General features: G+C 36.5%; 2 protein-coding genes across 5 annotated transcripts in view; one reads left to right on the top strand and one right to left on the bottom strand.

Annotated features, from left to right (window-relative positions):
• LOC123524461 (mediator of RNA polymerase II transcription subunit 23-like) overlaps positions 1-23,075 on the bottom strand; it is a 299,330-nt gene that overhangs the window by 223,854 nt on the left and 52,401 nt on the right. The gene's annotated exons all lie outside the window — the stretch shown is intronic.
• On the top strand, positions 5,863-7,327 carry LOC123545612 (putative nuclease HARBI1). The gene is made up of 2 exons (XM_053538852.1): positions 5,863-6,781; positions 6,874-7,327. Exons 1-2 carry the CDS (start codon positions 6,246-6,248, stop codon positions 7,235-7,237), a joined length of 900 nt encoding a protein of 299 aa, XP_053394827.1. The 5' UTR covers positions 5,863-6,245; the 3' UTR covers positions 7,238-7,327.

Genomic DNA, 23,075 nt, shown 5'->3' with positions numbered 1-23,075 from the left:
AAACATAAAACTTAACCAAGAAATCTGATATTTTCTAAGTACAAAAGGGGCCATCAATCTTGCAAAAAGCAAGATGGAGTTATGTTTCTTGCTATACAGGGTCAGCTTATGATGGTGAACAAGTATTCCAAGTTTCAAAGCAATAGCTTTGATAGTTTAGAAGAAAAGCTGACCTAAACATAAAACTTAACCAGGCAACGCCGACGCAGACGCCGACGCCGACAACCGCTCAAGTGATGACAATAACTCATCATTTTTTTTCAAAAAATCAGATGAGCTAAAAATGCAACTGAACGCTTAATTTCTAATAAAATCCAGCAATTATCTTTTTTTCTGGTTTTATTTTGTTACTTTTAATAAAAGATCATAATCATTGAATAAACAAATTTTTAATTTCTTTTATTAAGTTTTAAGTAATTATTTAATGGTTAAGGAGTGAGAATTGCTTTGCTATAAGAGTTATTATTTAATTGGCCTGGACATTACTCAACATCAATTAAAATAATTTTGTGTACATTCTAAACAAAAACAAAAACAGCATTTCAATCAATAAAATGCAAAACACAGGAAATAACCAATTTATCTGTAGGCAATAAAATTTATGATTCTCTGACAATAATTAGGCTACATGTCAAGCCTACAGGGGTTTTATGGACCCTTATCAGACTGGACCAGACAGGATCTTGTATATTGGGGATTAAAAAGTCTGGTATTTTGGGGGGGGGGGGGTGAATAATGGAATAATGGTGAATAAAATATATAGAAAACTGAATCAAGTTTGACTTTGAATCATTATAAATTATAATAAATCCATTAATAAAGTAGTATCCTGGTTATATAATGGTGGAGAATCCGGGTAGTGAAAACGGATTTAATACATGGATTCAAAGGGGTATGACTTAACACCGAATAGGAGTCATATTCACAAATATGAGATCAAATACCGAATATGAGATATATATTTTTTATTTATGAAGTAAATTAAATTTTGTTTATATCGAACAATTAAACATATTGATAAAATAGTTCAGGCGAAATTTGGGTTGATTTGAAGCATTTATAAGGTATTTAATTAGAATAATTCACCCGAGCACTTAGAATCTCATATTCGTGTTTGCGGGGTAAAGACCGAATATGAGATGTATTTTTTTTATTTATGATTTAAATGAATTATTTTTTATACCAAACTATAATATATATTATAATAATATTTCAGGCGAAACTTTAGTTGATTTGAAGCACTAATAATGTATTTATTTGAAATAATTCATTCAAGCTGTATCAATGTCATATTCGTATATGCGTGGTAAAGACCGAATATGACATGTATCTTTTTTTCTCTAAAACTTAAATGTATTATTTTTCATATCAAACTGTAATATATATTATCATAATATTTCAGGCGAAATTTGGGTTGATTTGGAGCATTTATAAGGTATTTAATTAGAATAATATACCCGAGCACTTAGAATCTCATAGTCGTTTTGCGGGGTAAAGACCGAATATGAGATGTAAATTTATCATTTATGATTTAAATGAATCATTTTTTTATACCAAACTATAATATATATCATCTGAATATTTCAGGCGAAATTTGGGTTGATTTGAAGCACTAATAATGTATTTATTTGAAATAATTCATTCAAGCTGAATCAATGTCATATACGTGTATGTTTGGTAAAGACGGAATATGACATGTATTTTTTAATCTAAGCTTTAAATGTATTGTTGTTTTTCATATCAAACTGTAATGAAACTATAATATATATTAGCATAATATTTCAAACGAAAATTGGGTTGATTTGAAGAACGAATAAGGTATTAAATTGAAATAAATCACTCCAGCAGTCATGGCAGTAAGAATCTCATATTCGTGTAAGCAGACCGAATATGACTATGAGATATATCTATATAGGAAATTGTTCCATAATAATGCGCCTGCCCAAAAATACAGTTCCTACTTTTTATTTAAATATCTTTAAATACATTGAAAAATCAAATTTTTATTTTTTCTATTTATTGCAGAAAACCCAGGTATCAGATCTAGATTAGTTTCATATACATTTATTCTTAATTATAGTCTCTTCGCTATACATCAATATACAACATAGATCATAAAAACATTAATACAGTGTCCAATGGCATTTATATATGAATTTTTTTTAATTATAAGAGACTGCAACAGATAAAATTGACTTCTAGAGCTCTACTATAAAAAGCCTGACTTAATTTTAAAACATATTCATATTTAGACTACTAGACTTACCGGTATTATCACTGATTAAAATTTTTATCATTATTATCTAAAATCTGGGAATTAGACATAAACGTACTTAAAAGTTATATATATATACGATAGTTGACCAATGATGAAGTTATTAAATGTTTTCAATGCACATCATAAAAAATCTTTTTTCGCTATTTTCACATACGAGATGTAAAAGCAAAAAAGGACTGCATTTGTTTATTATTTAATTTGTTGACACGGTTATTTCTTTCATATTGTAAATAATGCTAAAAGTCTCATATATACGAAATTTTAGCTATATATATATTATACTGATAATGTGACATTGATACAGCTTGAATGAATTATTTCATATAAATAAATCTTCTATAAATGCTTCAATGAAAAGAATCTATCTAGCATACACGAATTTCATCTTAAATATTACGATAATATATATTACAGTTTGATATAGAAAATAATTCATTTAATTCATAGATAGTATATTTACATCTTATATTCGGCCTTTAATGCGCATACACGAATTTGACATTAATACAGCTTAATTGAATTATTTAAAGTAAATACATTATTAGTGTTTCAAATCAACCCAAATTTCACCTGAAATATTATGATAATATATATCACAGTTTGATATAAACAAACGATAATTTATTTCATAAATAAAAAAATATCTCTCATATTCGTTCTTTGCTGCACATACACGAATATGAGATTCTTACTGCTGGAGTGATTTATTTCAATTAAATACCTTATTCGTTCTTCAAAGCAACCCAAATTTCGCTTGAAATATTATAATAATATATATGACAGTTTCATAACAGTTTGATATGAAAAACAATACATATAAAGCTTAGATAAAAAAAAATACATGTCATATTCGGACTTTACCACGCATACACGAATATGACATTGATTCAGCTTGAATGAATGATTTCAAATAAATGCATTATTAGTGCTTCAAATCAATCCAAATGTCGCCTGAAATATTATGATAATACATATTACAGTTTGGTATAAAAAATAATTTATTTAAATGATGAATAAAAAAATACATCTCATATTCGGTCTTTACCCCGCCTATACGAATATAAGATTCTAAGTTCTCGGGTAAATTATTCAATTTAAATACCTTATAAATGCTCCAAATCAACCCAAATTTCGCCTGAAATATTATGATAATATATATTACAGTTTGATATGAAAAACCATACATTTAAGTCTTAGATCAAAAAATACATCTCACATTCGGTCTTTACAATGCATACACGAATATGACATTGATACAGCTTGAATGAATTATTTCAAATAAATACATTATTAGTGCTTCAAATCAATCCAGATTTCGCCTGAAATATTATGATAATATAGATTATAGTTTGGTATAAAAAAATAATTCATTTAAATCATAAATAAAACAAGAGTGCAAGAATGTCACAATATACGCCCGTCACAGCAAATTTCTTTACTCTAGCACCTGTATTTGCAAATGGAATTTTAATTTTGTGGTTGTTTAGTAATAACTAAGTGTTTTGTTTTTCTAAGTCCACAAAAAAACTCCTTACCAGGTAGAGATACCTTAAAATACACCTAAAATTGGAAAGTAACATCTATGTTGTACCACAGAAAAGTGGTCTTGGTTTTTCCCTACGCTCAATTATAAAAAAGTTACAATTTAAGTTATTTATAGTAACAACTAAGGGAAGTTAATCTTAAAAAAAAAAAAAAAAAAAAAAAAAAAAAAAAAAAAAAAAAAAAAAATTGTAAGTCCACACAAAAATCTTTACCAGGTAGAGACTGGTCAAAATACACCTCAAAACTGGATGTAGCATGCATGTTGTACTACAGAAAAGTGGTCTCGATTTTTCCCTACGACTAGTAATGAAAAAGTTACAATATAAGCTATTTATAGTAACAACAAAGGGAAGTAATTCTAAAGAAGGGAACTGCGCATGACACTTCGTCTCATGATGGTGTATAATTGTGTCAAGTTACATCAAAATCCCTCCATGCACGAAGAAGAAATGCTTCGGACAAAGTCATTCTTGTATCTGACCTTTGGCCTCTAAGTGTGACCTTGACCTTAGACCTAGGGACCTGGTTCTTGCGCATGACACTACGTCTTGTGGTGGTGAACATTTGTGCCAAGTTATATTAAAATCCCTCTATGCATGAAGAAGAAATGCTCCGGACAAGGTTTTCATTCTTGTATCCTTTGACCTCTAAGTGTGACCTTGACCTTAGACCTAGGGACCTGGTTCTTGCGCATGACACTCCGCCTCATGGTGGTGAACATTTGTGCCAAGTTATATCAAAATCCCTCTATGCATGAAGAAGAAATGCTCCGGACAAAGTCATTCTTGAATTTGACCTTTGACCTCCAAGTGTGACCTTGACCTTAGACCTAGGGACCTGGTTCTTGCGCATGACACTCCGTCTCATGATGGTGAACAACTGTGCCAAGTTTCATCAAAATCCCTTCATGCATGTAGAAGATATGCTCCGGACAAGGTCTGTGGACGCCGCCCGCCCGCCAGGGGCGTTCCCATAATACGTCCCGTTTTTCAAACGGGCGTATAAAAATTACATCTCATATTCGGTCTTTACCCCGCAAACACGAATATGAGATTCTAAGTGCTCGGGTGAATTATTCTAATTAAATACCTTATAAATGCTTCAAATCAACCCAAATTTCACCTGAAATATTTTATTAACATGTTTAATTGTTTGATATAAACAAAATTTAATTTACTTCATAAATAAAAAATATATCTCTCATATTCGGTATTTTATCTCATATTCGCGAATATGACTCATATTCGGTGTTAAGTCATACCGGATTCAAAGTGAAGATTCAGAACAGTGGAAATAAATATATGGAAATTAAACTTTGCTAAAAATGAAGGATTTATATTTTTAAAGTAGTTCAGATATAAACGAAAGGTGGCATAAAAGTAGAGAAACTAAAATGGAAATAAAACATATCTAAAGGTGGGTTCCCACTGCCGATCAGATCAACTCGATCATCCCGATCACCCAAATTCCCCGATCAGGCCCGACCATGCTCGACTAAAGGCGAATACACGACTTCTTCTCGACCTCTTGTCGATCACACACGATTTCCACACGATTATTCACGACTCCTTCACGACGTCAACCCGACCACCTTTCCGATTTCCGCTCGATCATCCCGACCTTTACACGATCCCTACACGATCTCAACTCGACCTACTGGATCTCTGCTCGATCGGTGTCAGATCTTTCCCCGACCCGATCGTCATAGTCGTACTCGAGTCGTAGAAGGTCGTGAACAGTCGTGTACCAAAACTTTTAGAATAAAACTTCAAACAGTGTTGATCATTATCACTTCATCCTGAAACTTCATGGTATATGTTGTGTCCAGCATAGTATACATATTTATGGAGATTGAGCAGTTTGCAGATGTGGGCCAAGATGGTTAGAGCTCCAGAGAGACAGGGCCATTGCAGTGCTAGAGTTGGAACAAGAGGAAGAGGCTGAGGGTCGTAGGCATAGACGTAGGCGACAATGCGCAGGAAAATATGGATGAAGCAGTGGCTTGCACGACGACCCCTGTATGGGCATTATGAGCAACTGCTACAGGAGCTAAACAGGGAAGACCCAAAAGGATACAAAAATTTCCTAAGGGTAGACGCTGATATGTTTGGGGAGCTTGTTGATCGCATATCACCCAGAATTCAGAAAAAGAACACCAACTTCAGGTAAATCATGGGTTTGATCCCCATCATTTTCACGTATTTCTGAAATAATTAGTCATCTAGTTACTTTTCCAACCAATTGACATCAACAGCTCTGTGCAATTGTCACTAATATTTAAGAAATTTTAATACGTTGTATAATAGCAGGCTAGTTATTACTTATCATTGTTCAATCTCTATTTCAGGGAAGCCTGGAGCCTGGATTGAAGTTGGCGGTCACTCTTCGTCATCTCGCAACTGGAGCCTCGTATTCAGACTTGATGTACTCATTCCGAGTGGGAAGTAACACAATAAGTAAATTCGTCCCTGAAGTTTTGGATGCTATAATACAGGAGTACTCTGAAGAGGTTTTGCCAGACGTCGTCACTGCTGAACAATGGCAGCAGATTGCAGATGACTTCCGAACCAAGTGGAATTTTCCTCATGTCTGCGGGGCTCTTGATGGTAAGCACGTGAGGATAAAGAACCCGAAGAACTCTGGATCTCTGTTCTATAACTATAAAGGCTTCTTTTCCATAATACTACTCGCACTCGTAGACGCAAACTACAAATTCATCTGGGTAAGCGTTGGTGCTAATGGCAGTGCATCCGATGCCCAGCTATTCAATAACACTGAACTCAGAACCATGCTAGAAGAAAACAACCTTGGTTTGCCTGACCCTGATCCACTGCCTGGCGATGACATGAACACCCCATACTTCCTCATTGGAGATGACGCCTTCCCGTTGAGAACTTGGATGATGAAGCCATACTCCAGACGCAACTTGACCAACGAGGAGCGCATATTCAATTACAGGTTAGACAATCTTTTGAATTACTATTGGCAAAATAGCTATGCATTTAATCAGAAATTTGTTCTTATAAACCATCACCATCCTTTCATTTTAGGTTGTCCAGGGCTAGACGAGTGGTAGAAAACGCCTTCGGTCTTCTCGCTATGCGTTTTCAGTGCCTACTTGGCTGCTTGAACCAGATGCCCGAAACCGTTGACTTGATTATTCTTGCATGTGTCACACTGCATAACCTTATCAGCATACGGTACCCTGCCATTGCAAGACTGGCCGTCGACCAAGAGGACGAGCATAACCAATTAGTACCTGGTGAATGGCGCCAAGGAAGACAGTTGGCTGATGGTGATCGGACCCATGGAAGAAATGTGGTGACATCCGCTGGGGTCAGTCAGAGGAACTACATTAAACACTACTTCAACTCCCGAGCTGGTTCAGTTGAGTGGCAACAGAATATGATTTAGTGTGTTAGTTACTTTGGAAAGATATTTTGATGAAGTGTATAACCTATATGATGCGAGTATGCACAAGTTATGTAGTTATTAAAGTGATTTCCGATATGTTAAGTATATTATAGTAAGTCATCTTCTATTTGGATATGATAGTTTCCATGATATGTTTGTTAATGGAGGAAATAAGCTTCAAGTATACATGTATATACAATAGAGTTGATTGTTTGTTTCTTGATTTTATGCCCTTTTTCGAAGTATTTCAATCATATCACGGTGGTGAGTTAACTTAGAACATGACCTAAGTCGGCAACAAGAAATAGCCACATACCAGTAATTTACAACTTTCATTTATAGTTCACCCTAGTTTCTGAGCCAATCACCGTCCAGAGATTTTTCAAATTTCTGCTCGAATATGTTCCATATAAGAACACTTCTGCACAAATAAGTTCGTATTATAACTAGGTCAGCAGACATGGCGCGCGCCAAATAGCAAGCCCAGCCTACTGTCTGGAACGACAGAAGTGTCGATTCAAAATGACGTCACTTCTGCTTTATCAAGCGGTAGTTACGTCATTTGAATCGATAACGACTTATCCAAGTTACCGTTCAACCAATTGGCGCGCTGTATACGGATGGCGTGATTTTCCCCGATCACATGACTTTAATTGAAGGCACAGGAATGATAGTGGGCGGGGTTAACTATAAGTCGTCATAGTTCATATAATGGAAAAATAAACAAACTTAATACGGCGCTTCGCTTCGCTCGCTTGTATTAAATTTGGTTATTTTCCATTATATGAACTATAACCTACACGTATAGGACAAGTTGCGGTAGCAGACATCTCTTCATAAGGTCGAACGTTTTAACTACCAGAACACAACGCTCACTTTTAATTGATTGATTAATTGTTTAGGGGCTGAAGAAAAATATTAAATTTTAGAATACATGTATTCTTAAGTAATTGCTACCAGCATGACCAGCCTTGTTTTGTTATAACAATACACATTTAAGTTCAACTTTTAATACTGACAGAAACCTACATAATAACAGGGTTATTTTGCCTTATGCCAAAAGTAAGCTAATTAAGTTTCTAAGTAAGATAAATTGCTATCCAAACAAATTTTACGAACAGTTTACATTGATTTACTTAAGAAGACTCAACAGTCAACAGTAATATTTATCAAGAATGAGGCTATTTAACCTTTATTCAAAGTAAAAACCAAAACGTCGAAAAACTAAATTCACAATGCACATAAATTGAGTAAAATCACATCATCAAATCACTTGGCTGGTTCAACCATTTTCCAGTTACTTTGTTCAGTCCTTGGGTGCGTCATGCATCTCCTGGGTTAGGATGGGGAACTATTTGTGTCGAGACCATATCCATAGCCTGGCGGATGATAGATGCAGTCGTGGTTGGGGTTTCTATGGCGGGTGTAATGGACCTGTAAGCACATGTAGGCTGTTGCAAGATTGCCTGCACATTTGGTGGTTGCAGGTGAGTAAAACTTTTCAGCAGTGGTGTAAGATGGGCTGGTGGTGCAGATGCAGCTATATTGGTAGCTAGCTGAAAATCCTGCTGCATGTGATCCTGTTGCTGAAACTGATTCTGCTGCCATGCTGAGCCGAACGCCGCTGATATGGGAGCCTGTCTTCTGTATATAGATGATGTAGGAGCGGGAGGGACAGCATGGCAAAAACTGGATCTGCTATCTGTTGACCTACATGCCCTGCTGCCTCTTGGGTGGCTAGTCGTCTCTTCTCCTCTTGGCTTTCCTCCGCAAGGTCCAGAGCCAGCCTTGTTGCACGTGTGACAAACACATTCATTCTCTGCTGGTCCATTTGGCGCATCAAATACACCAAAAACTGGCCAGTGTGTGCTGCTGGATCTTGCGCAACGTGATGGCACCACGCACGGACTCCAACTCGGACGTCAATGAGGACAGTACACGCGCTGCTTTGGGACGGCAACCAGATACTGCGATGTAGAGGGTGCTGACGAATCGGAGGCGCGTCATCATCCTCTGTCTCCTCCAAGACAAGTTCCTTTCTCTTCTCCGCAAACTGCAAATATAGAAAGTACACAGAATAAATACAGACTTTTAAGAAGGTGCCCGATGGCAGAGAGGTTAACGCCTTGGACTGCGAATCCTGTGTCATGTGTTGGCTTGAGTTTGAATCCCGGCTCTGAAATGAACTTTTCAGAAATGTTGTATGGTATTTCTCTTGCACAAGACTTAAAACATAGGTCCACATATGGCCTTGTATAATAGAGATATGGCCTTAGCTGTCGTTAAATCCGAGTCAAACTTAGGCAAAAAAACTGAACTCCCTTTTATACCATTAAAATTTAGAAATAATTTAATGCTTGATTACGTATATTTCTTTTAAGTGTATACACATGATTTATACAGGATTTTTATTACTACATGTACTTACTTTGGATCCCCTCTGAGTTCGCAGCTGTACCAGATAAGGGCGCAGGAATTCAAAGTTGTCCAAAATCCACTGTTGCCTTGCTGTGCGCTCTCCAGCACCAGATCCAGATTTGTTGGTAAGCTTAATTAGTTTCGAATACTGTGTTCTCATATTCGTGTACCAGATTGACGACAGGTCTCCAGGTTTGAGGCCCAACTCTGCCTCTTTCGCGGCCCATGTACTGTTCTTCTTCTCCTTATACTTGAATCCTGCGGATGATTGTCGAAGAGGAACGAGTTCTCTCTTAACCACGCTACAAGGTCATCTTCTTCATCTTGCGTGAGTGTACGATGTAGTGTCTTCCGGGGCCTGATATCAGTCTGTAAACATTAAAAGTATACTTATGAATAACAAGGAAACTTCCAATTATGTTTGTTATTTTGCGCCTAAAATATTGCCGAAAAAAACATATACATGTAGAGTACTAATTGTAAAAATACATGACAAACATAGCAGTGTGTTATGATAAAATAAACAAATTATGCATTATATCCTTATAAACACTTGACACACAAAATATAAGTCTAATGACAGTTGTTTGTTCGTATTCGAAGGGAAAGCAAAATCAAAAGCTTAGTACCTCTATCTCAGGAGAAGTCGGACGTTTCTTCTACTTGCTCTTTTCTGGTTTGCTCGGCAGAAGAGTCAGTAGGGGTATAGGCGACTCATTACTCTCTTCCTGGGTGGGTTCCACGATTTCAGGCTGAGGCGCAGCAACTGCACATTTACTCGCAATTGTACTGCCTATCGGCCTTTTGCCTTTTCTCGGCATCTTTAGTTTGTAGTAGAAATGGCTTGGCTGAAGATGTTTTAACAGATATTGGTTTGCTAAAGATGTTATATCTTCAGCGTCCAAACAACTTATGAGACACTGGTCAGCACGCTTTTCTTGCTTTAGTCACGTGAGCTCGTGTATGGTCGAACAGTGATCGGGGTTTGATCGTGTGCGGTCGTGTGTGGTCGTGGAGTAGTCGGGTAGCAGTCTTGATAATCTGGACAAGAGATCGAACAGAGATCTACTTAATCGGGATGCGATCGTATATTACTCGAGTAGAAGTCGAGAAGATCGGTTACAGATCGGGTAAAAGATGTCAATCCGACCAAACAAGATCGCTACACGATTGTTTCTCGATTAACTCGATCTTCAACTCGATCAATACACGATCGCTTCCCGAGCTCTTCTCGACCGCTTGGCTACACGATCGCTACACGAATTTTTTTGACATGTCAAAAAAATTCGGGTAGAAAGCCCGAGCGATGCCGACCAAGGTAGACCTCCCCGACCACTCCCGATCAATCATGCCGACCTACCCAGACAAGTACCCGATCGCTTGATCGGGCTTGATCGAGTTGATCTGATCGGCAGTGGGAGCCCAGCTTAAGTAAAGCATAGAACAAAGCAATTATGCCTAGAGCCAAAATGGACATCTTAAGCATTCCCAAATTTGAAGAAGGGGAAAATGCGAAATTCTTCTTGGAAAAGTTTGAACTAATAGCCAAGACAAACCAATGGAATGATGAGCATAAGTGCTTGCAAATGTGTTTGGCTATGCCAAAAATTGCCGAAAATTGGTATTTGAACCTTAATGATGAACAGAAGAACAACTTTGAACTTTTAAAGGAATTTTTTTAAATCGATTTGGTGTGCCAGAGAACAGGGCCATTGCCTATGAGAAATACATAAACTTGCGTCAAAGTGAAAGTAGTGTTGACAATTATGTTGAAGAGGTAGATTTTGAGCATGATGAGGTGAAACAGCCAGTAGATGAAGCTAAATCAGAGGATTTAAATACGAGGGAGGAGATTTGGGACTTTGACAAAGTCATACAAGCTTCAAACTACAAAGGACGCCTAGTGTATAAGGTCAGGTACAGAAATGAGAATGGAAAAAGTAGAACCTTATGGAAGTACGAGGATGACTTGCCACAGGATGTAAGAAAAGAATATCACATAAAATACACATTCTTTTCCGCGAAGACCTTCGCCTTACATGTATAGTAGCATTCCGATGCGATTCGTCGAAAGCACGCAATTTAAAGAGAAACTGAAACTAGAAACGAAACCGGAAACCACATTCGGTATATCTCGGACAACACCGCGCTTTGCGCAATCACCTGTAAACCCTCATTGTTTCCTTTGCGCTTGAGAAGAAAGCACGTCTGAAAAATTGTGAAATTTTTTCAACTTTTTTCTTTATTTTTTCGGTGTTTTTATATTTTAGAGGTAAGTGGAGCTAGTGAAGGACGTAGTCCCACCTTTTATTTAAATATGAGCTCCGACGAGGCGTCAGAACCTCGTGTTAATCAAACAAGAGGGCCAAGATGGCCCTAGGTCGCTCACCTAAGAAACACTCCATAACAGTGTAAAACATGTTTGACCTAGTGATTTCATGGAAACAAATATTCTGACCAATTTTCATTAAGATTGGACCAAAAAATTGGTCTCTTGCGATAAAACAAGCATTTTCTTAGATATGACCTAGTTTTTGACCCTAGATGACCCATGTTCAAACTCGACCTAGATTTTATCAAGGCAATCATTCTGACCAAAATTCATGAAGATCAACTGAAAAATACAGCCTCTATCACATACAGAAGTTTTTCCTTTGATTTGACCAAGTGACCTAGTTTTTGACCTCAGATGACCCATATTCAAATTCGACCTAGATTTCATTAAGGCAATCAACCTGACCAAATTTCATAAATATCAACTGAAAAAAACAGTCTCTATCGCATACACAAGATTTTTCTTTAATTTGACCTAGTGACCTAGTTTTTGACCTCAGATAACCCATATTCAAAACCGACCTAGTTTTCATCAAGGCAATCACTCTGACCAAATTTCATGAAGATCAATTGAAAAATACACCCTCTATTGCATACACAATGTTTTTCTTCGATTTGACCTAGTGACCTAGTTTTTGACCCCAGATGACCCATTTTCGAAATCAGCCTAGATTTTATCAAGGTAATCATTCTGGCTAAATTTCATGAAGATCAGTTGAAAAATACAGCCTCTATTGCATACACAAGGTTTTTCTTTGATTTGACCTAGTGACCTAGTTTTTGACCCCAGATGACCCATTTTTCGAACTCGGCCTAGATTTCATCAAGGCAATCATTCTGACCAAAATTCATGAAGATCAATTGAAAAATACAGCCTCTATCGCATACACAAGGTTTTTACGTGATATGACCTAGTGACCTAGTTTTTGACCCCAGATGACCCATTTTCGAACTTGGCCTAGATTTCTTCAAGGTTATCATTCTGACTAAAATTCATGAAGATCAATTGAAAAATACCGCCTCTATCGCATACACAAGGTTTTTCTTTGATTTGACCTAGTGACCTAGTTTTTGACCCGAGATGACCCATTTTCGAACTCGGCCTAGATTTCATTAAGGCAATCATTCTGACCAAAATTCATGAAGATCAATTGAAAAATACAGCCTCTATCGCATACACAAGGTTTTTTCTTTGATTTGACCTAGTGACCTAGTTTTTGACCCGAAATGACCCATTTTCGAACTCGGCCTAGATTTTCATCAAGGTTATCATTCTGACCAATATTCATGAAGAAGAATTGAAAAATACAGCCTCTATCGCATACACAAGGTTTTTCTTTGATTTGACCTAGTGACCTAGTTTTGACCCGAGATGACCCATTTTCGAACTCGGCTTAGATTTCATCAAGGTTATCATTCTGACCAATATTCATGAAGATTAATTGAAAATACCACCTCTATCGCATACACAAGGTTTTTCTTTGATTTGACCTAGTGACCTAGTTTTTGACCCGAGATGACCCATTTTCGAACTCGACCTAGATTTCATCAAAGTTATCATTCTGACCAATATTCATGAAGATTAAATGAAAAATACAGTCTCTATCGCATACACAAGGTTTTTCTTTGATTTGACCTAGTGACCTAGTTTTTTGACCCGAGATGACCCATTTTCGAACTCGGCCTAGATTTCATCAAGGTTCTCATTCTGACCAATATTCATGAAGATTAATTGAAAAATACAGCCTCTATCGCATACACAAGCTAAATGTTGACAGACGACAGACGACAGACGACGGACGACGGACGCCGGACATCGAGCGATCAGAAAAACTCACCTGAGCATTGCTCAGGTGAGCTAAAAATGGAAGTTGAAAATTCGTCCGAGTCGGATGGTTCTTTTGAAGGTTTTGGTGAGGACGAAGTCCCTCCGGTAATTCCTGTGCCCCCTGTAGGTGCGAATGTGGAAGTTCAGTCTTCTTCTGTTGATAATCAAAACCAAACAGTCAAATCTAAAGTTGTCAAGCCAGTCAAAGGCAAGGGTAAGCAGCCTGTTAAAGGTAAAACACCCATAAAAAAGACTTCACATAGATCTGGTAGGAAAAAGTCTGGTTTTGATTTTTCAAAATTGTCTAAAAAAGATATTGAGGAATTGAGGCAAAAATTATCCATTACATGGCCTTCACAACCTCCGCCACCCCCGCCTCCAACGGCTCAGACGAAGTCTAGCCAGAGAACCTCAGGTAGGTCAACTTTTTTGGCCCAGCCAGTTGATAACCAGTACATTAATGATTGGGAAGATGAGGCGAATTTTGAACCAGATTACTATGATAATGATGGTTTTGACTTACAAAACCCACCTCACATGAGAATTGAGGTAAATGCCGATGATTTTTCTGATTCAGAGGTAGATTTTGATCAAAATAATAACCAAAATTTTGTAAGCAAAGATATGTCAGGTAAAATGTTGCAAGCAATGTTTGGCAAAGAAGGTAAAACGACCTCTCCTGATACAAATGAATGGGCACCGCCCAAGCTTAAAAATGTTGTCTGTGGTGAGCCTATTTCACCATCTTTGGCATCTCTGATAAATGTTACATGTACGTCACCTTGTTGCACGGAGGATATTGTTCAGAAATATCATATTCCCGAGAATTGCACAAATTTGGGTGCTCCCACGGTAAACCAAGAAGTGTGGAAAATCCTAGAGAAAAAAGGTAGAAGCTATGATCGCATGCTAGTTGAAATTCAGAATCTTGTTGCGACTGGAACTATTCCAATTATTAAATTAGCTGAAAGCATGGGTGAAGGTTTAAATGACAAAGCTAAGCAACTGATTTCAGACGCCTTGACAATGTTTGGTCAGGTCCAGTACCAGTTGTCTCTCCGTAGACGTTACATTATTCGCCCAAACTTAAAAAGGAAATACAAGAATATCTGTAACCAATCTACCCCTATTTCTACTCAGTTATTTGGCGATGATATAGCCAGGGAGATTAAACATTGTGACACGGGTATAAATTTGGCATTTCCTAGATATGAAAATAGATCTTTCAGGGGACGTTTTCAAAGGTCATATGGTGGCTATAATCGACGTAGTCGGATGCACCCGTATCAGCAACAAGCTCAGTACAATCAGCCAAGTCGTGGTAACTGGCGTGGTGGTTATGGTCGTGGTTATAGACGTCCACCTACAGCTACAGCTACAGCTGCTACAGCTCATGACCCAAACGAAATGTAAAGGTAGGAAAGCTTAAAGCCCCAACTTTTACTACCCTGGCAGTAAGTTTTGTAGGAGGAGCCTATCAAATAACAACGCTACTCTAGGCTGTCTGTTAGCTAAAAATAGCTCACTTTAAATGATTCACAGGCAAATGTAAACAATGGTCAGTTGAAGAAGAAATTTGAACTAGTTTGCATGTTTTGATGATAAAAAGCTATTATTATCCATATTGTGCATCCATATCAGTATCAATCCTATGAAAAATTGAGTCAAGACTAGCATTCCTGATTTTTAATCTTGTTTATGTAAATTTAACAATGAAACTCAAAATCAAACATTCATTTAACTAAAATTCTGTCATTGCTGGCTGGTCCATTAACTGAGATAACCTAGCAATAAATGTAGAAATAATAAACTTTAAGTCTGGGATGCAGAACAATACACACAAATTAGCAAGTGCTGCTGTGATAAGGACTAATAAAAATGATAAGCTATTTGAAATTATATTTATCACTGTATGTCTGTAATTAGTAGTTCCCTATTTCTTTAAAACATTTTTATGATATGACATATAAAAATATAACTGTAGAAATGACTATGATATTCTATTTGGTTTAAAAATTCAAAATTACTTTCTGGAGAAGTTTTGCAATGCACTCTAGCTAGGTGTTAATTCCACTGATACGAAGCCTTCTGACGATCAGGTTTGTTGATAAAATTAACCACGTGGGAATTGTTTACATTTTCTGTTCCTCTAGGGTTCATGACCTCATTAGCTCCTCCCAGCAAATTCAAATTTTTGGCAGTTAGGTTTAAATAATTTTTTGAAACTATACTTCAACATTTTTTGTTTTAAAAAATAAAAACACCAATTGATAAAGAAGATTTCAATGTGTATTTATACAATTTTTCATAACTTTTTATTCAGTGGTTTATTTAAAATTTTGAAAAAGGGCTCTCTGATGTGAAACATGCATAATTTATATAAAAACCTGCCCCGGCACCATCTTGTGGCTTTTATATGGCAGTTGGGGGTTTAAACATTGTGTCAAAGTTTGGGAAAATTTTACTAAAGACCCTTGGATTTTACAAGTCATACAAGGATATCAAATAGAATTCGATAGAATTCCTTACCAAAATACTATTCCATCTGTTATATCTTTTCCTTTTGAACAGAAAGCTATTGTTGATAACGAGGTTAAACAATTGTTTGAAAAAGGGGCAATTGCTCCCTCAGAACCAGAAATGGGACAGTTTATTTCAAATTTATTTATAGTACCAAAGCCTAAGGGCTATAGACCCATTATCAATTTGAGAAAATTAAACAAGTTTGTAAGATACGAACATTTCAAACAAGAGCATTTTACTATTGTTTTAGACCTTATTCAAAGGAATGATTTTTTCACATCAGTGGATTTGTCAGATGCATATTTTTCTGTACCAATTCATAAAGATTCTCAAAAATACCTGAAGTTTGAATGGAATGGTGTTTTATGGCAATTTGCTGTCCTTCCTTTTGGGTTAAGTTCAGCGCCAAGGGTGTTTACTAAAATTTTGAAACCAATCTATGCTTGGCTGAGATACCAAGGTGTTCGTGTAAGCTATTACATTGATGACAGTCTAAACATGGATCAGATTAGAGATACCTGTGCAAAAAATACTCAGTTGATTTGTGAAACTTTAAGTTCTCTAGGATTTACAATTAACAAGAAAAAGTCTGTGTGTATACCTTCTCAGAAAATAGTATTTTTTGGCTTCATCCTTGATAGTGTTTTATTTATGGTTTTTCTGACAGATGAGAAAGTTCAAAAGATAATCTCTAAAGCTAGGCGTATTTTAGACTGTTCTCTTGTTCTGGTACATGATTTGGCTTCCTTTATTGGATCAATTATTAATGCCTTTCACGCTGTGTTAGAGGCTCCATTACACTATAGACAATTGGAAAGAGATAAAGTTAGGGGTCTTGGTAGTGATAATAATTTTCAGAACTTTGTTCAGTTATCAGCCTCCAGTATAGGAGAGATCGTGTTTGTATACAAATTCTATTTTTAGAACTGATAAGACAGTGATCGGGTGGGCAGAAGCCGACCGTCCATGTTTTTTGTAAACAGTGATGTTTTTCTAACGGTCTAAACTTTCTTAAAACACAAATTACATAAATAATTTTTTGATCAATGGAAAGGTTATAAAACAAGCAATTTATTGATTACTTTTAATTGTTATTTCGAAATAAAATGGATTAATTATGAACGCTTAACTTACACTGTTTTTCTAAAGGTTGTGAAAATCACTACGCCGCTTTTAAAATTATATGTCATTTAAAACGGTTATTCATTGAAAAAAGATATTTGGATACAAAAATATGAAGATTGTTAGTATTTCAAATCTTTTTGAATTTTGAAAATCCATAAATGAGCAAAAAAGTTATTAAAAATTAAAAATTCTGATTCAATACGCAAACGGTGTTAAAATCATTTGTTTTGCCAACCACCAGATAAACAGATGTTAACGCGTGACGTCACGGCGATCTCTCCTATACAGGAGTTGAATTGGTGGTGTGATAACTTGGTCACTAAAAATGGAAAACAAATCAGACCGGATAAAGTTAGTTTTCACTGTAGAACAGATTCGTCACTCCTTGGTTGGGGATGTATTGATCTGGGTTCAAATAAATCTGCACAAGGACGTTTTTCTATGACAGAATCGTCCAGTCACATTAATAAATTAGAACTCATGGCGATTTATTTTGCCCTTTTGTCATTGTACAGTGAATGCAAAAATGTGCATATAGAATTTCAAAGTGACAGTGTTACAGCAGTGAAATATGTGAATGACATGGGTGGTATGACTTCACCAGAACTGGACAGATTGTCAGCAAAAATTTGGTCATGGTGTTTGGAAAGGAATATTTTCATTTCTGCTGTTTATATAAAAGGGTCTGAAAATGTAGAAGCTGATTGGTATAGTAGAAACTTTTCTGATTCCACTGAGTGGAGGTTGAAACCCTCGATTTTCAACAGACTGTGTAGTCATTTCTTTATGCCTGACATAGACCTCTTTGCATCGAGAATCAATAAACAACTAGATACATTTATATCTTGGTTTCCAGAACCAGGGGCTGTCTGCAATGATGCCTTTTCATGTTCATGGCATGATTATGAACCTTACATTTTTCCTCCTTTCAATTTAATAAGTAAGGTTGTTAATAAAATAGCTGAAGATAGTGTTGAAAGAGCTTTAGTTGTTGTTCCTTTCTGGAAATCTCAGCCATGGTTTCCATTATTGTTACAATATGTTGCTTCTCTACCTGTTAGGCTACCAAGACACAAGGACCTACTTACGCTGGCACACGACGGGACGTTACACCCACTTGGAAAATCGTTGAATTTGATTGGAGTGATGCTATCAGGGAATCGTTACATTCTAGAAAACTTTCAACAGGAGCTGTCGAGATCGTCCTTCAAGCATGGAGAGCAGGGACAAGAAAACAATATGGTTTGGCTTGGAAACAGTGGTATTTTTGGTGTGTTAAACAACGTAAAAATCCCTTTCACGCCAATGAAATGACAGTAGTAAACTACTTATTCTTCTTGAAATTCAGTCACAAATCCTATTCAGTGCTGAACACTCATAAGGCTATGTTACTTCAAACTCTTCCTTTTTTTGGGAATGATTGGTGCTCTAATCCTTTTTTGATTCCGAAATTCATGAGGGGAATATTTCATTCAAGTCCACCTAAATCTAGATATCGTTTTACTTGGGATGTGACGGTTGTGTTAAATTACCTTAAAACTCTATTTCCTTTGGATAGTTTATCTTTGAAACTTTTAACATTAAAGTTAGTGGCTTTAATTGCATTGTGTTGTGCTCCCCGTGCTCAGACGTTAGTTGCCATGAATTTGGACTGTGTACAGTACAAGGATACTGAAGTGACTTTTTTCTTTCCAGGATTATTGAAAACTTCTAGATCAGGGAGATCTAATGTTTTTTGTTTGAACTTAGAACATTTTGAGGACGAAGCTTTATGTGTAATGCATACTCTTTTGTTTTATATTAAGAAAACAAGGCATTTAAGAAAATCTAGACAACTGTTTATATCTTATGTAACATATGAAAAAGTGACTACAAGTACAGTGGCTAGGTGGCTAAAGACTGTTCTTGACTTTGCTGGTATTGATACTAATGTATTTAAGGCTCATTCGTTTAGACATGCTAGTGTCTCAGCAGCTCATGGTAAATGTACATTAAAATCTATTCTTGATACAGCAAATTGGAAGTCAGATGTTAACTTTTATAAGTTTTATTACAGAAAAGCATTGAATAATAGTGACATTTCATTTGCTCGAGCAGTTTTGACATGAATATGTTTTATTGCAGTGAAGTAAATGTGAGTACAAGCTGTTTTGTTCTCTTCTTGTTGACAAACTTTAACAAGAGCACCGCCTTGCGGGTGCTGACGCTCATCTGATTTTTTTTGTGTAATAGAAATATTGTCCTACCCATGATTTTCTAAGTCTAAAAAGGGCCATCATTCTTGCAAAAAGCAGGATAGAGTTATGTTTCTTGATGTACAGTGTCCACTTATGATGGTGAAAAACTGTTGCAAGTTTTAAAGCAATAGCTTTGATAGTTTATGAGAAAAGTTGACTTAAACATAATACTCAACCAAGAAAATGATTTTCTAAGTCCAAAAGGGGCAATAATTATTGCAAAAAGCAGGATGGAGTTATGTTGCTTGCTGTACAGGGTCAGCTTATGATGGTGAACAAGTGTTGCAAGTTTCAAAGCAATAGCTTTGATAGTTTAAGAGAAAAAGTTGACCTAAACATAAAACTTAACCAAGAAATCTGATATTTTCTAAGTCCAAAAGGGGCCATAAATCTTGCAAAAAGCAGGACGGAGTTATGTTTCTTGCTATACAGGGTCAACTTATGATGGTGAACAAGTGTTGCAAGTTTTAAAGCAATAGCTTTGATAGTTTAGGATAAAAGCTGACCTAAACATAAAACTTAACCAAGAAAACTGATTTTCTAAGTCCAAAAGGGGCAATAAATCTTGCAAAAAGCAAGATGGAGTTATGTTTCTTGATGTACAGGGTCTGCTTATGATGGTGAACAAGTATTCCAAGTTTCAAAGCAATAGCTTTGATAGTTTAGGAGAAAAGTTGACCTAAACATAAAACTTAACCAAGAAATCTGATATTTTCTAAGTACAAAAGGGGCCATAAATCTTGCAAAAAGCAAGATGGAGTTATGTTTCTTGCTATACAGGGTCAGCTTATGATGGTGAACAAGTATTCCAAGTTTCAAAGCAATAGCTTTGATAGTTTAGGAGAAAAGCTGACCTAAACATAAAACTTAACCAGGCAACGCCGACGCCGACGCCGACGCCGACAACCGCTCAAGTGATGACAATAACTCATCATTTTTTTTCAAAAAATCAGATGAGCTAAAAATGCTACTATACATGTAAGGCGAAGGTCTTCGCGGAAAAGAATGTGTTCCCATCCAAGCCCTGGTGATGGATGGGAAGCATTCTTTGAGTGAAGACCGGAGGCCGAGCATGTATAGTCCCTCCCCCTTTGCGGGTTTGTTACTTTAGACAGTTTTTGTTTCCCATCCCTTGAAGGGTCTTGTCAACAAGAGTACTTTAAATCATGAGGGTTTACAGGTGATTGCGCAAAGCGCGGTGTTGTCCGAGATATACCGAATGTGGTTTCCGGTTTCGTTTCTAGTTTCAGTTTCTCTTTAAATTGCGTGCTTTCGACGAATCGCATCGGAATGCTACTATACATGCTCGGCCTCCGGTCTTCACTCAAAGAATGCTTCCCATCCATCACCAGGGCTTGGATGGGAACACATTTTCTGGCAAAGCTCGTAAACGCCCGCAGATGTAAATAGAGATGATACATTCAGTACACAAAGTAGTATGTAGTTAGAATCAGTTGTTAGCAATACATACTGATTTGTAAAATACAGGAGATTAATTACCACTTACTATTAGCAACACATATCAAGTAGTGTCATGTAGAGATAAGAGTATAAGTGGTATCAAGTAAAAATTAATGCCCAAATTCACAGCACTAATCTGAAGTATAGTGTTAAATGATTTAAGTTTGGTTCTATGGATTGAAATGTCTTGTATACTAAATTCAAAATTAAGTCGTATATACCCACTTTTGGAACTATTACCAGGGGGGAAGGGAAGTCGTACATTGTTAATCTTAACTATTGCCTTACTTGTCATTTTCAATGATGCTTACATGGCTATGTGTATTAAGTGATACTCAAGGGATAATTTATGTCTACAAATAAAGAAACTTGAAATAAGTTTCAAATTGGGAAATACTTCACAGTATTTTAAAAGTTTTGATCTTTGGGCAATGGGTATGTCCAGAAGAACAAGAGTGCAAGAATGTCACAATATACACCCGTCACAGCAAATTTCTTTACTCTAGCACCTGTATTTGCAAATGGAATTTTAATTTTGTGGTAATTTTTGTAATAACTAAGTGTTTTGTTTTTCTTAGTTCACAAAAAAACTCCTTACCAGGTAGAGATACCTTAAAATACACCTAAAATTGGAAAGTAACATCTATGTTGTACCACAGAAAAGTGGTCTTGGTTTTTCCCTACGCTCAATTATAAAAAAGTTACAATATAAGTTATTTATAGTAACAACTAAGGGAAGTTAATCTTAAAAAAAAAAAAAAAAAAAAAAAAAAAAAAATTGTAAGTCCACACAAAAATCTTTACCAGGTAGAGACTGGTCAAAATACACCTCAAAATTGGATGTAGCATGCATGTTGTACTACAGAAAAGTGGTCTCGATTTTTCCCTACGACTAGTAATGAAAAAGTTACAATATAAGCTATTTATAGTAACAACAAAGGGAAGTAATTCTAAAGAAGGGAACTGCGCATGACACTTCGTCTCATGATGGTGTATAATTGTGTCAAGTTACATCAAAATCCCTCCATGCACGAAGAAGAAATGCTTCGGACAAAGTCATTCTTGTATCTGACCTTTGGCCTCTAAGTGTGACCTTGACCTTAGACCTAGGGACCTGGTTCTTGCGCATGACACTACGTCTTGTGGTGGTGAACATTTGTGCCAAGTTATATTAAAATCCCTCTATGCATGAAGAAGAAATGCTCCGGACAAGGTTTTCATTCTTGTATCCTTTGACCTCTAAGTGTGACCTTGACCTTAGACCTAGGGACCTGGTTCTTGCGCATGACACTCCGCCTCATGGTGGTGAACATTTGTGCCAAGTTATATCAAAATCCCTCTATGCATGAAGAAGAAATGCTCCGGACAAAGTCATTCTTGAATTTGACCTTTGACCTCCAAGTGTGACCTTGACCTTAGACCTAGGGACCTGGTTCTTGCGCATGACACTCCGTCTCATGATGGTGAACAACTGTGCCAAGTTTCATCAAAATCCCTTCATGCATGTAGAAGATATGCTCCGGACAAAGTCTGTGGACGCCGCCCGCCCGCCCGCCAGGGGCGTTCCCATAATACGTCCCGTTTTTCAAACGGGCGTATAAAAAGGGGTACTGGCAGTGAAATATTCTTAACAAATGTATTCACAGTGAAATATTCAAAATGTGAATTCGTGACAGCTAATAGGTCGAAATAAGAATTAGTGACAGTGACACAGTGGAAAGAAAATAAGTAACAGTGATCAATACAATTTGAGTATCAGTGTAAATAAGTAAAACAGTGATTTTGATTTAACATGGATTAGCAAATGACATTTCTGAAGTACTGTTTTGCTAAATGGAACACTAATATTGCAATACAGAGGCACACTGTCAAAAGAAATTTCACTTATAAAAAAGAAAAAAAAAACAAGAGC

The sequence above is a fragment of the Mercenaria mercenaria genome, chromosome 3 (assembly GCF_021730395.1).
Source record: "Mercenaria mercenaria strain notata chromosome 3, MADL_Memer_1, whole genome shotgun sequence".
NCBI classification, from domain to species: Eukaryota; Metazoa; Mollusca; class Bivalvia; order Venerida; family Veneridae; genus Mercenaria; species Mercenaria mercenaria.
This window is presented reverse-complemented; position numbering and strand designations above follow the sequence as displayed.

Coding starts and splice junctions, on each gene's coding strand:
- LOC123545612 (XM_053538852.1), top strand. CDS start 6,246: ATGTACTCATTCCGAGTGGGAAGTAACACAATAAGTAAATTCGTCCCT. Junction 6,782..6,873: donor GAGCGCATATTCAATTACAG/GTTAGACAATCT, acceptor CTTTCATTTTAG/GTTGTCCAGGGCTAGACGAG.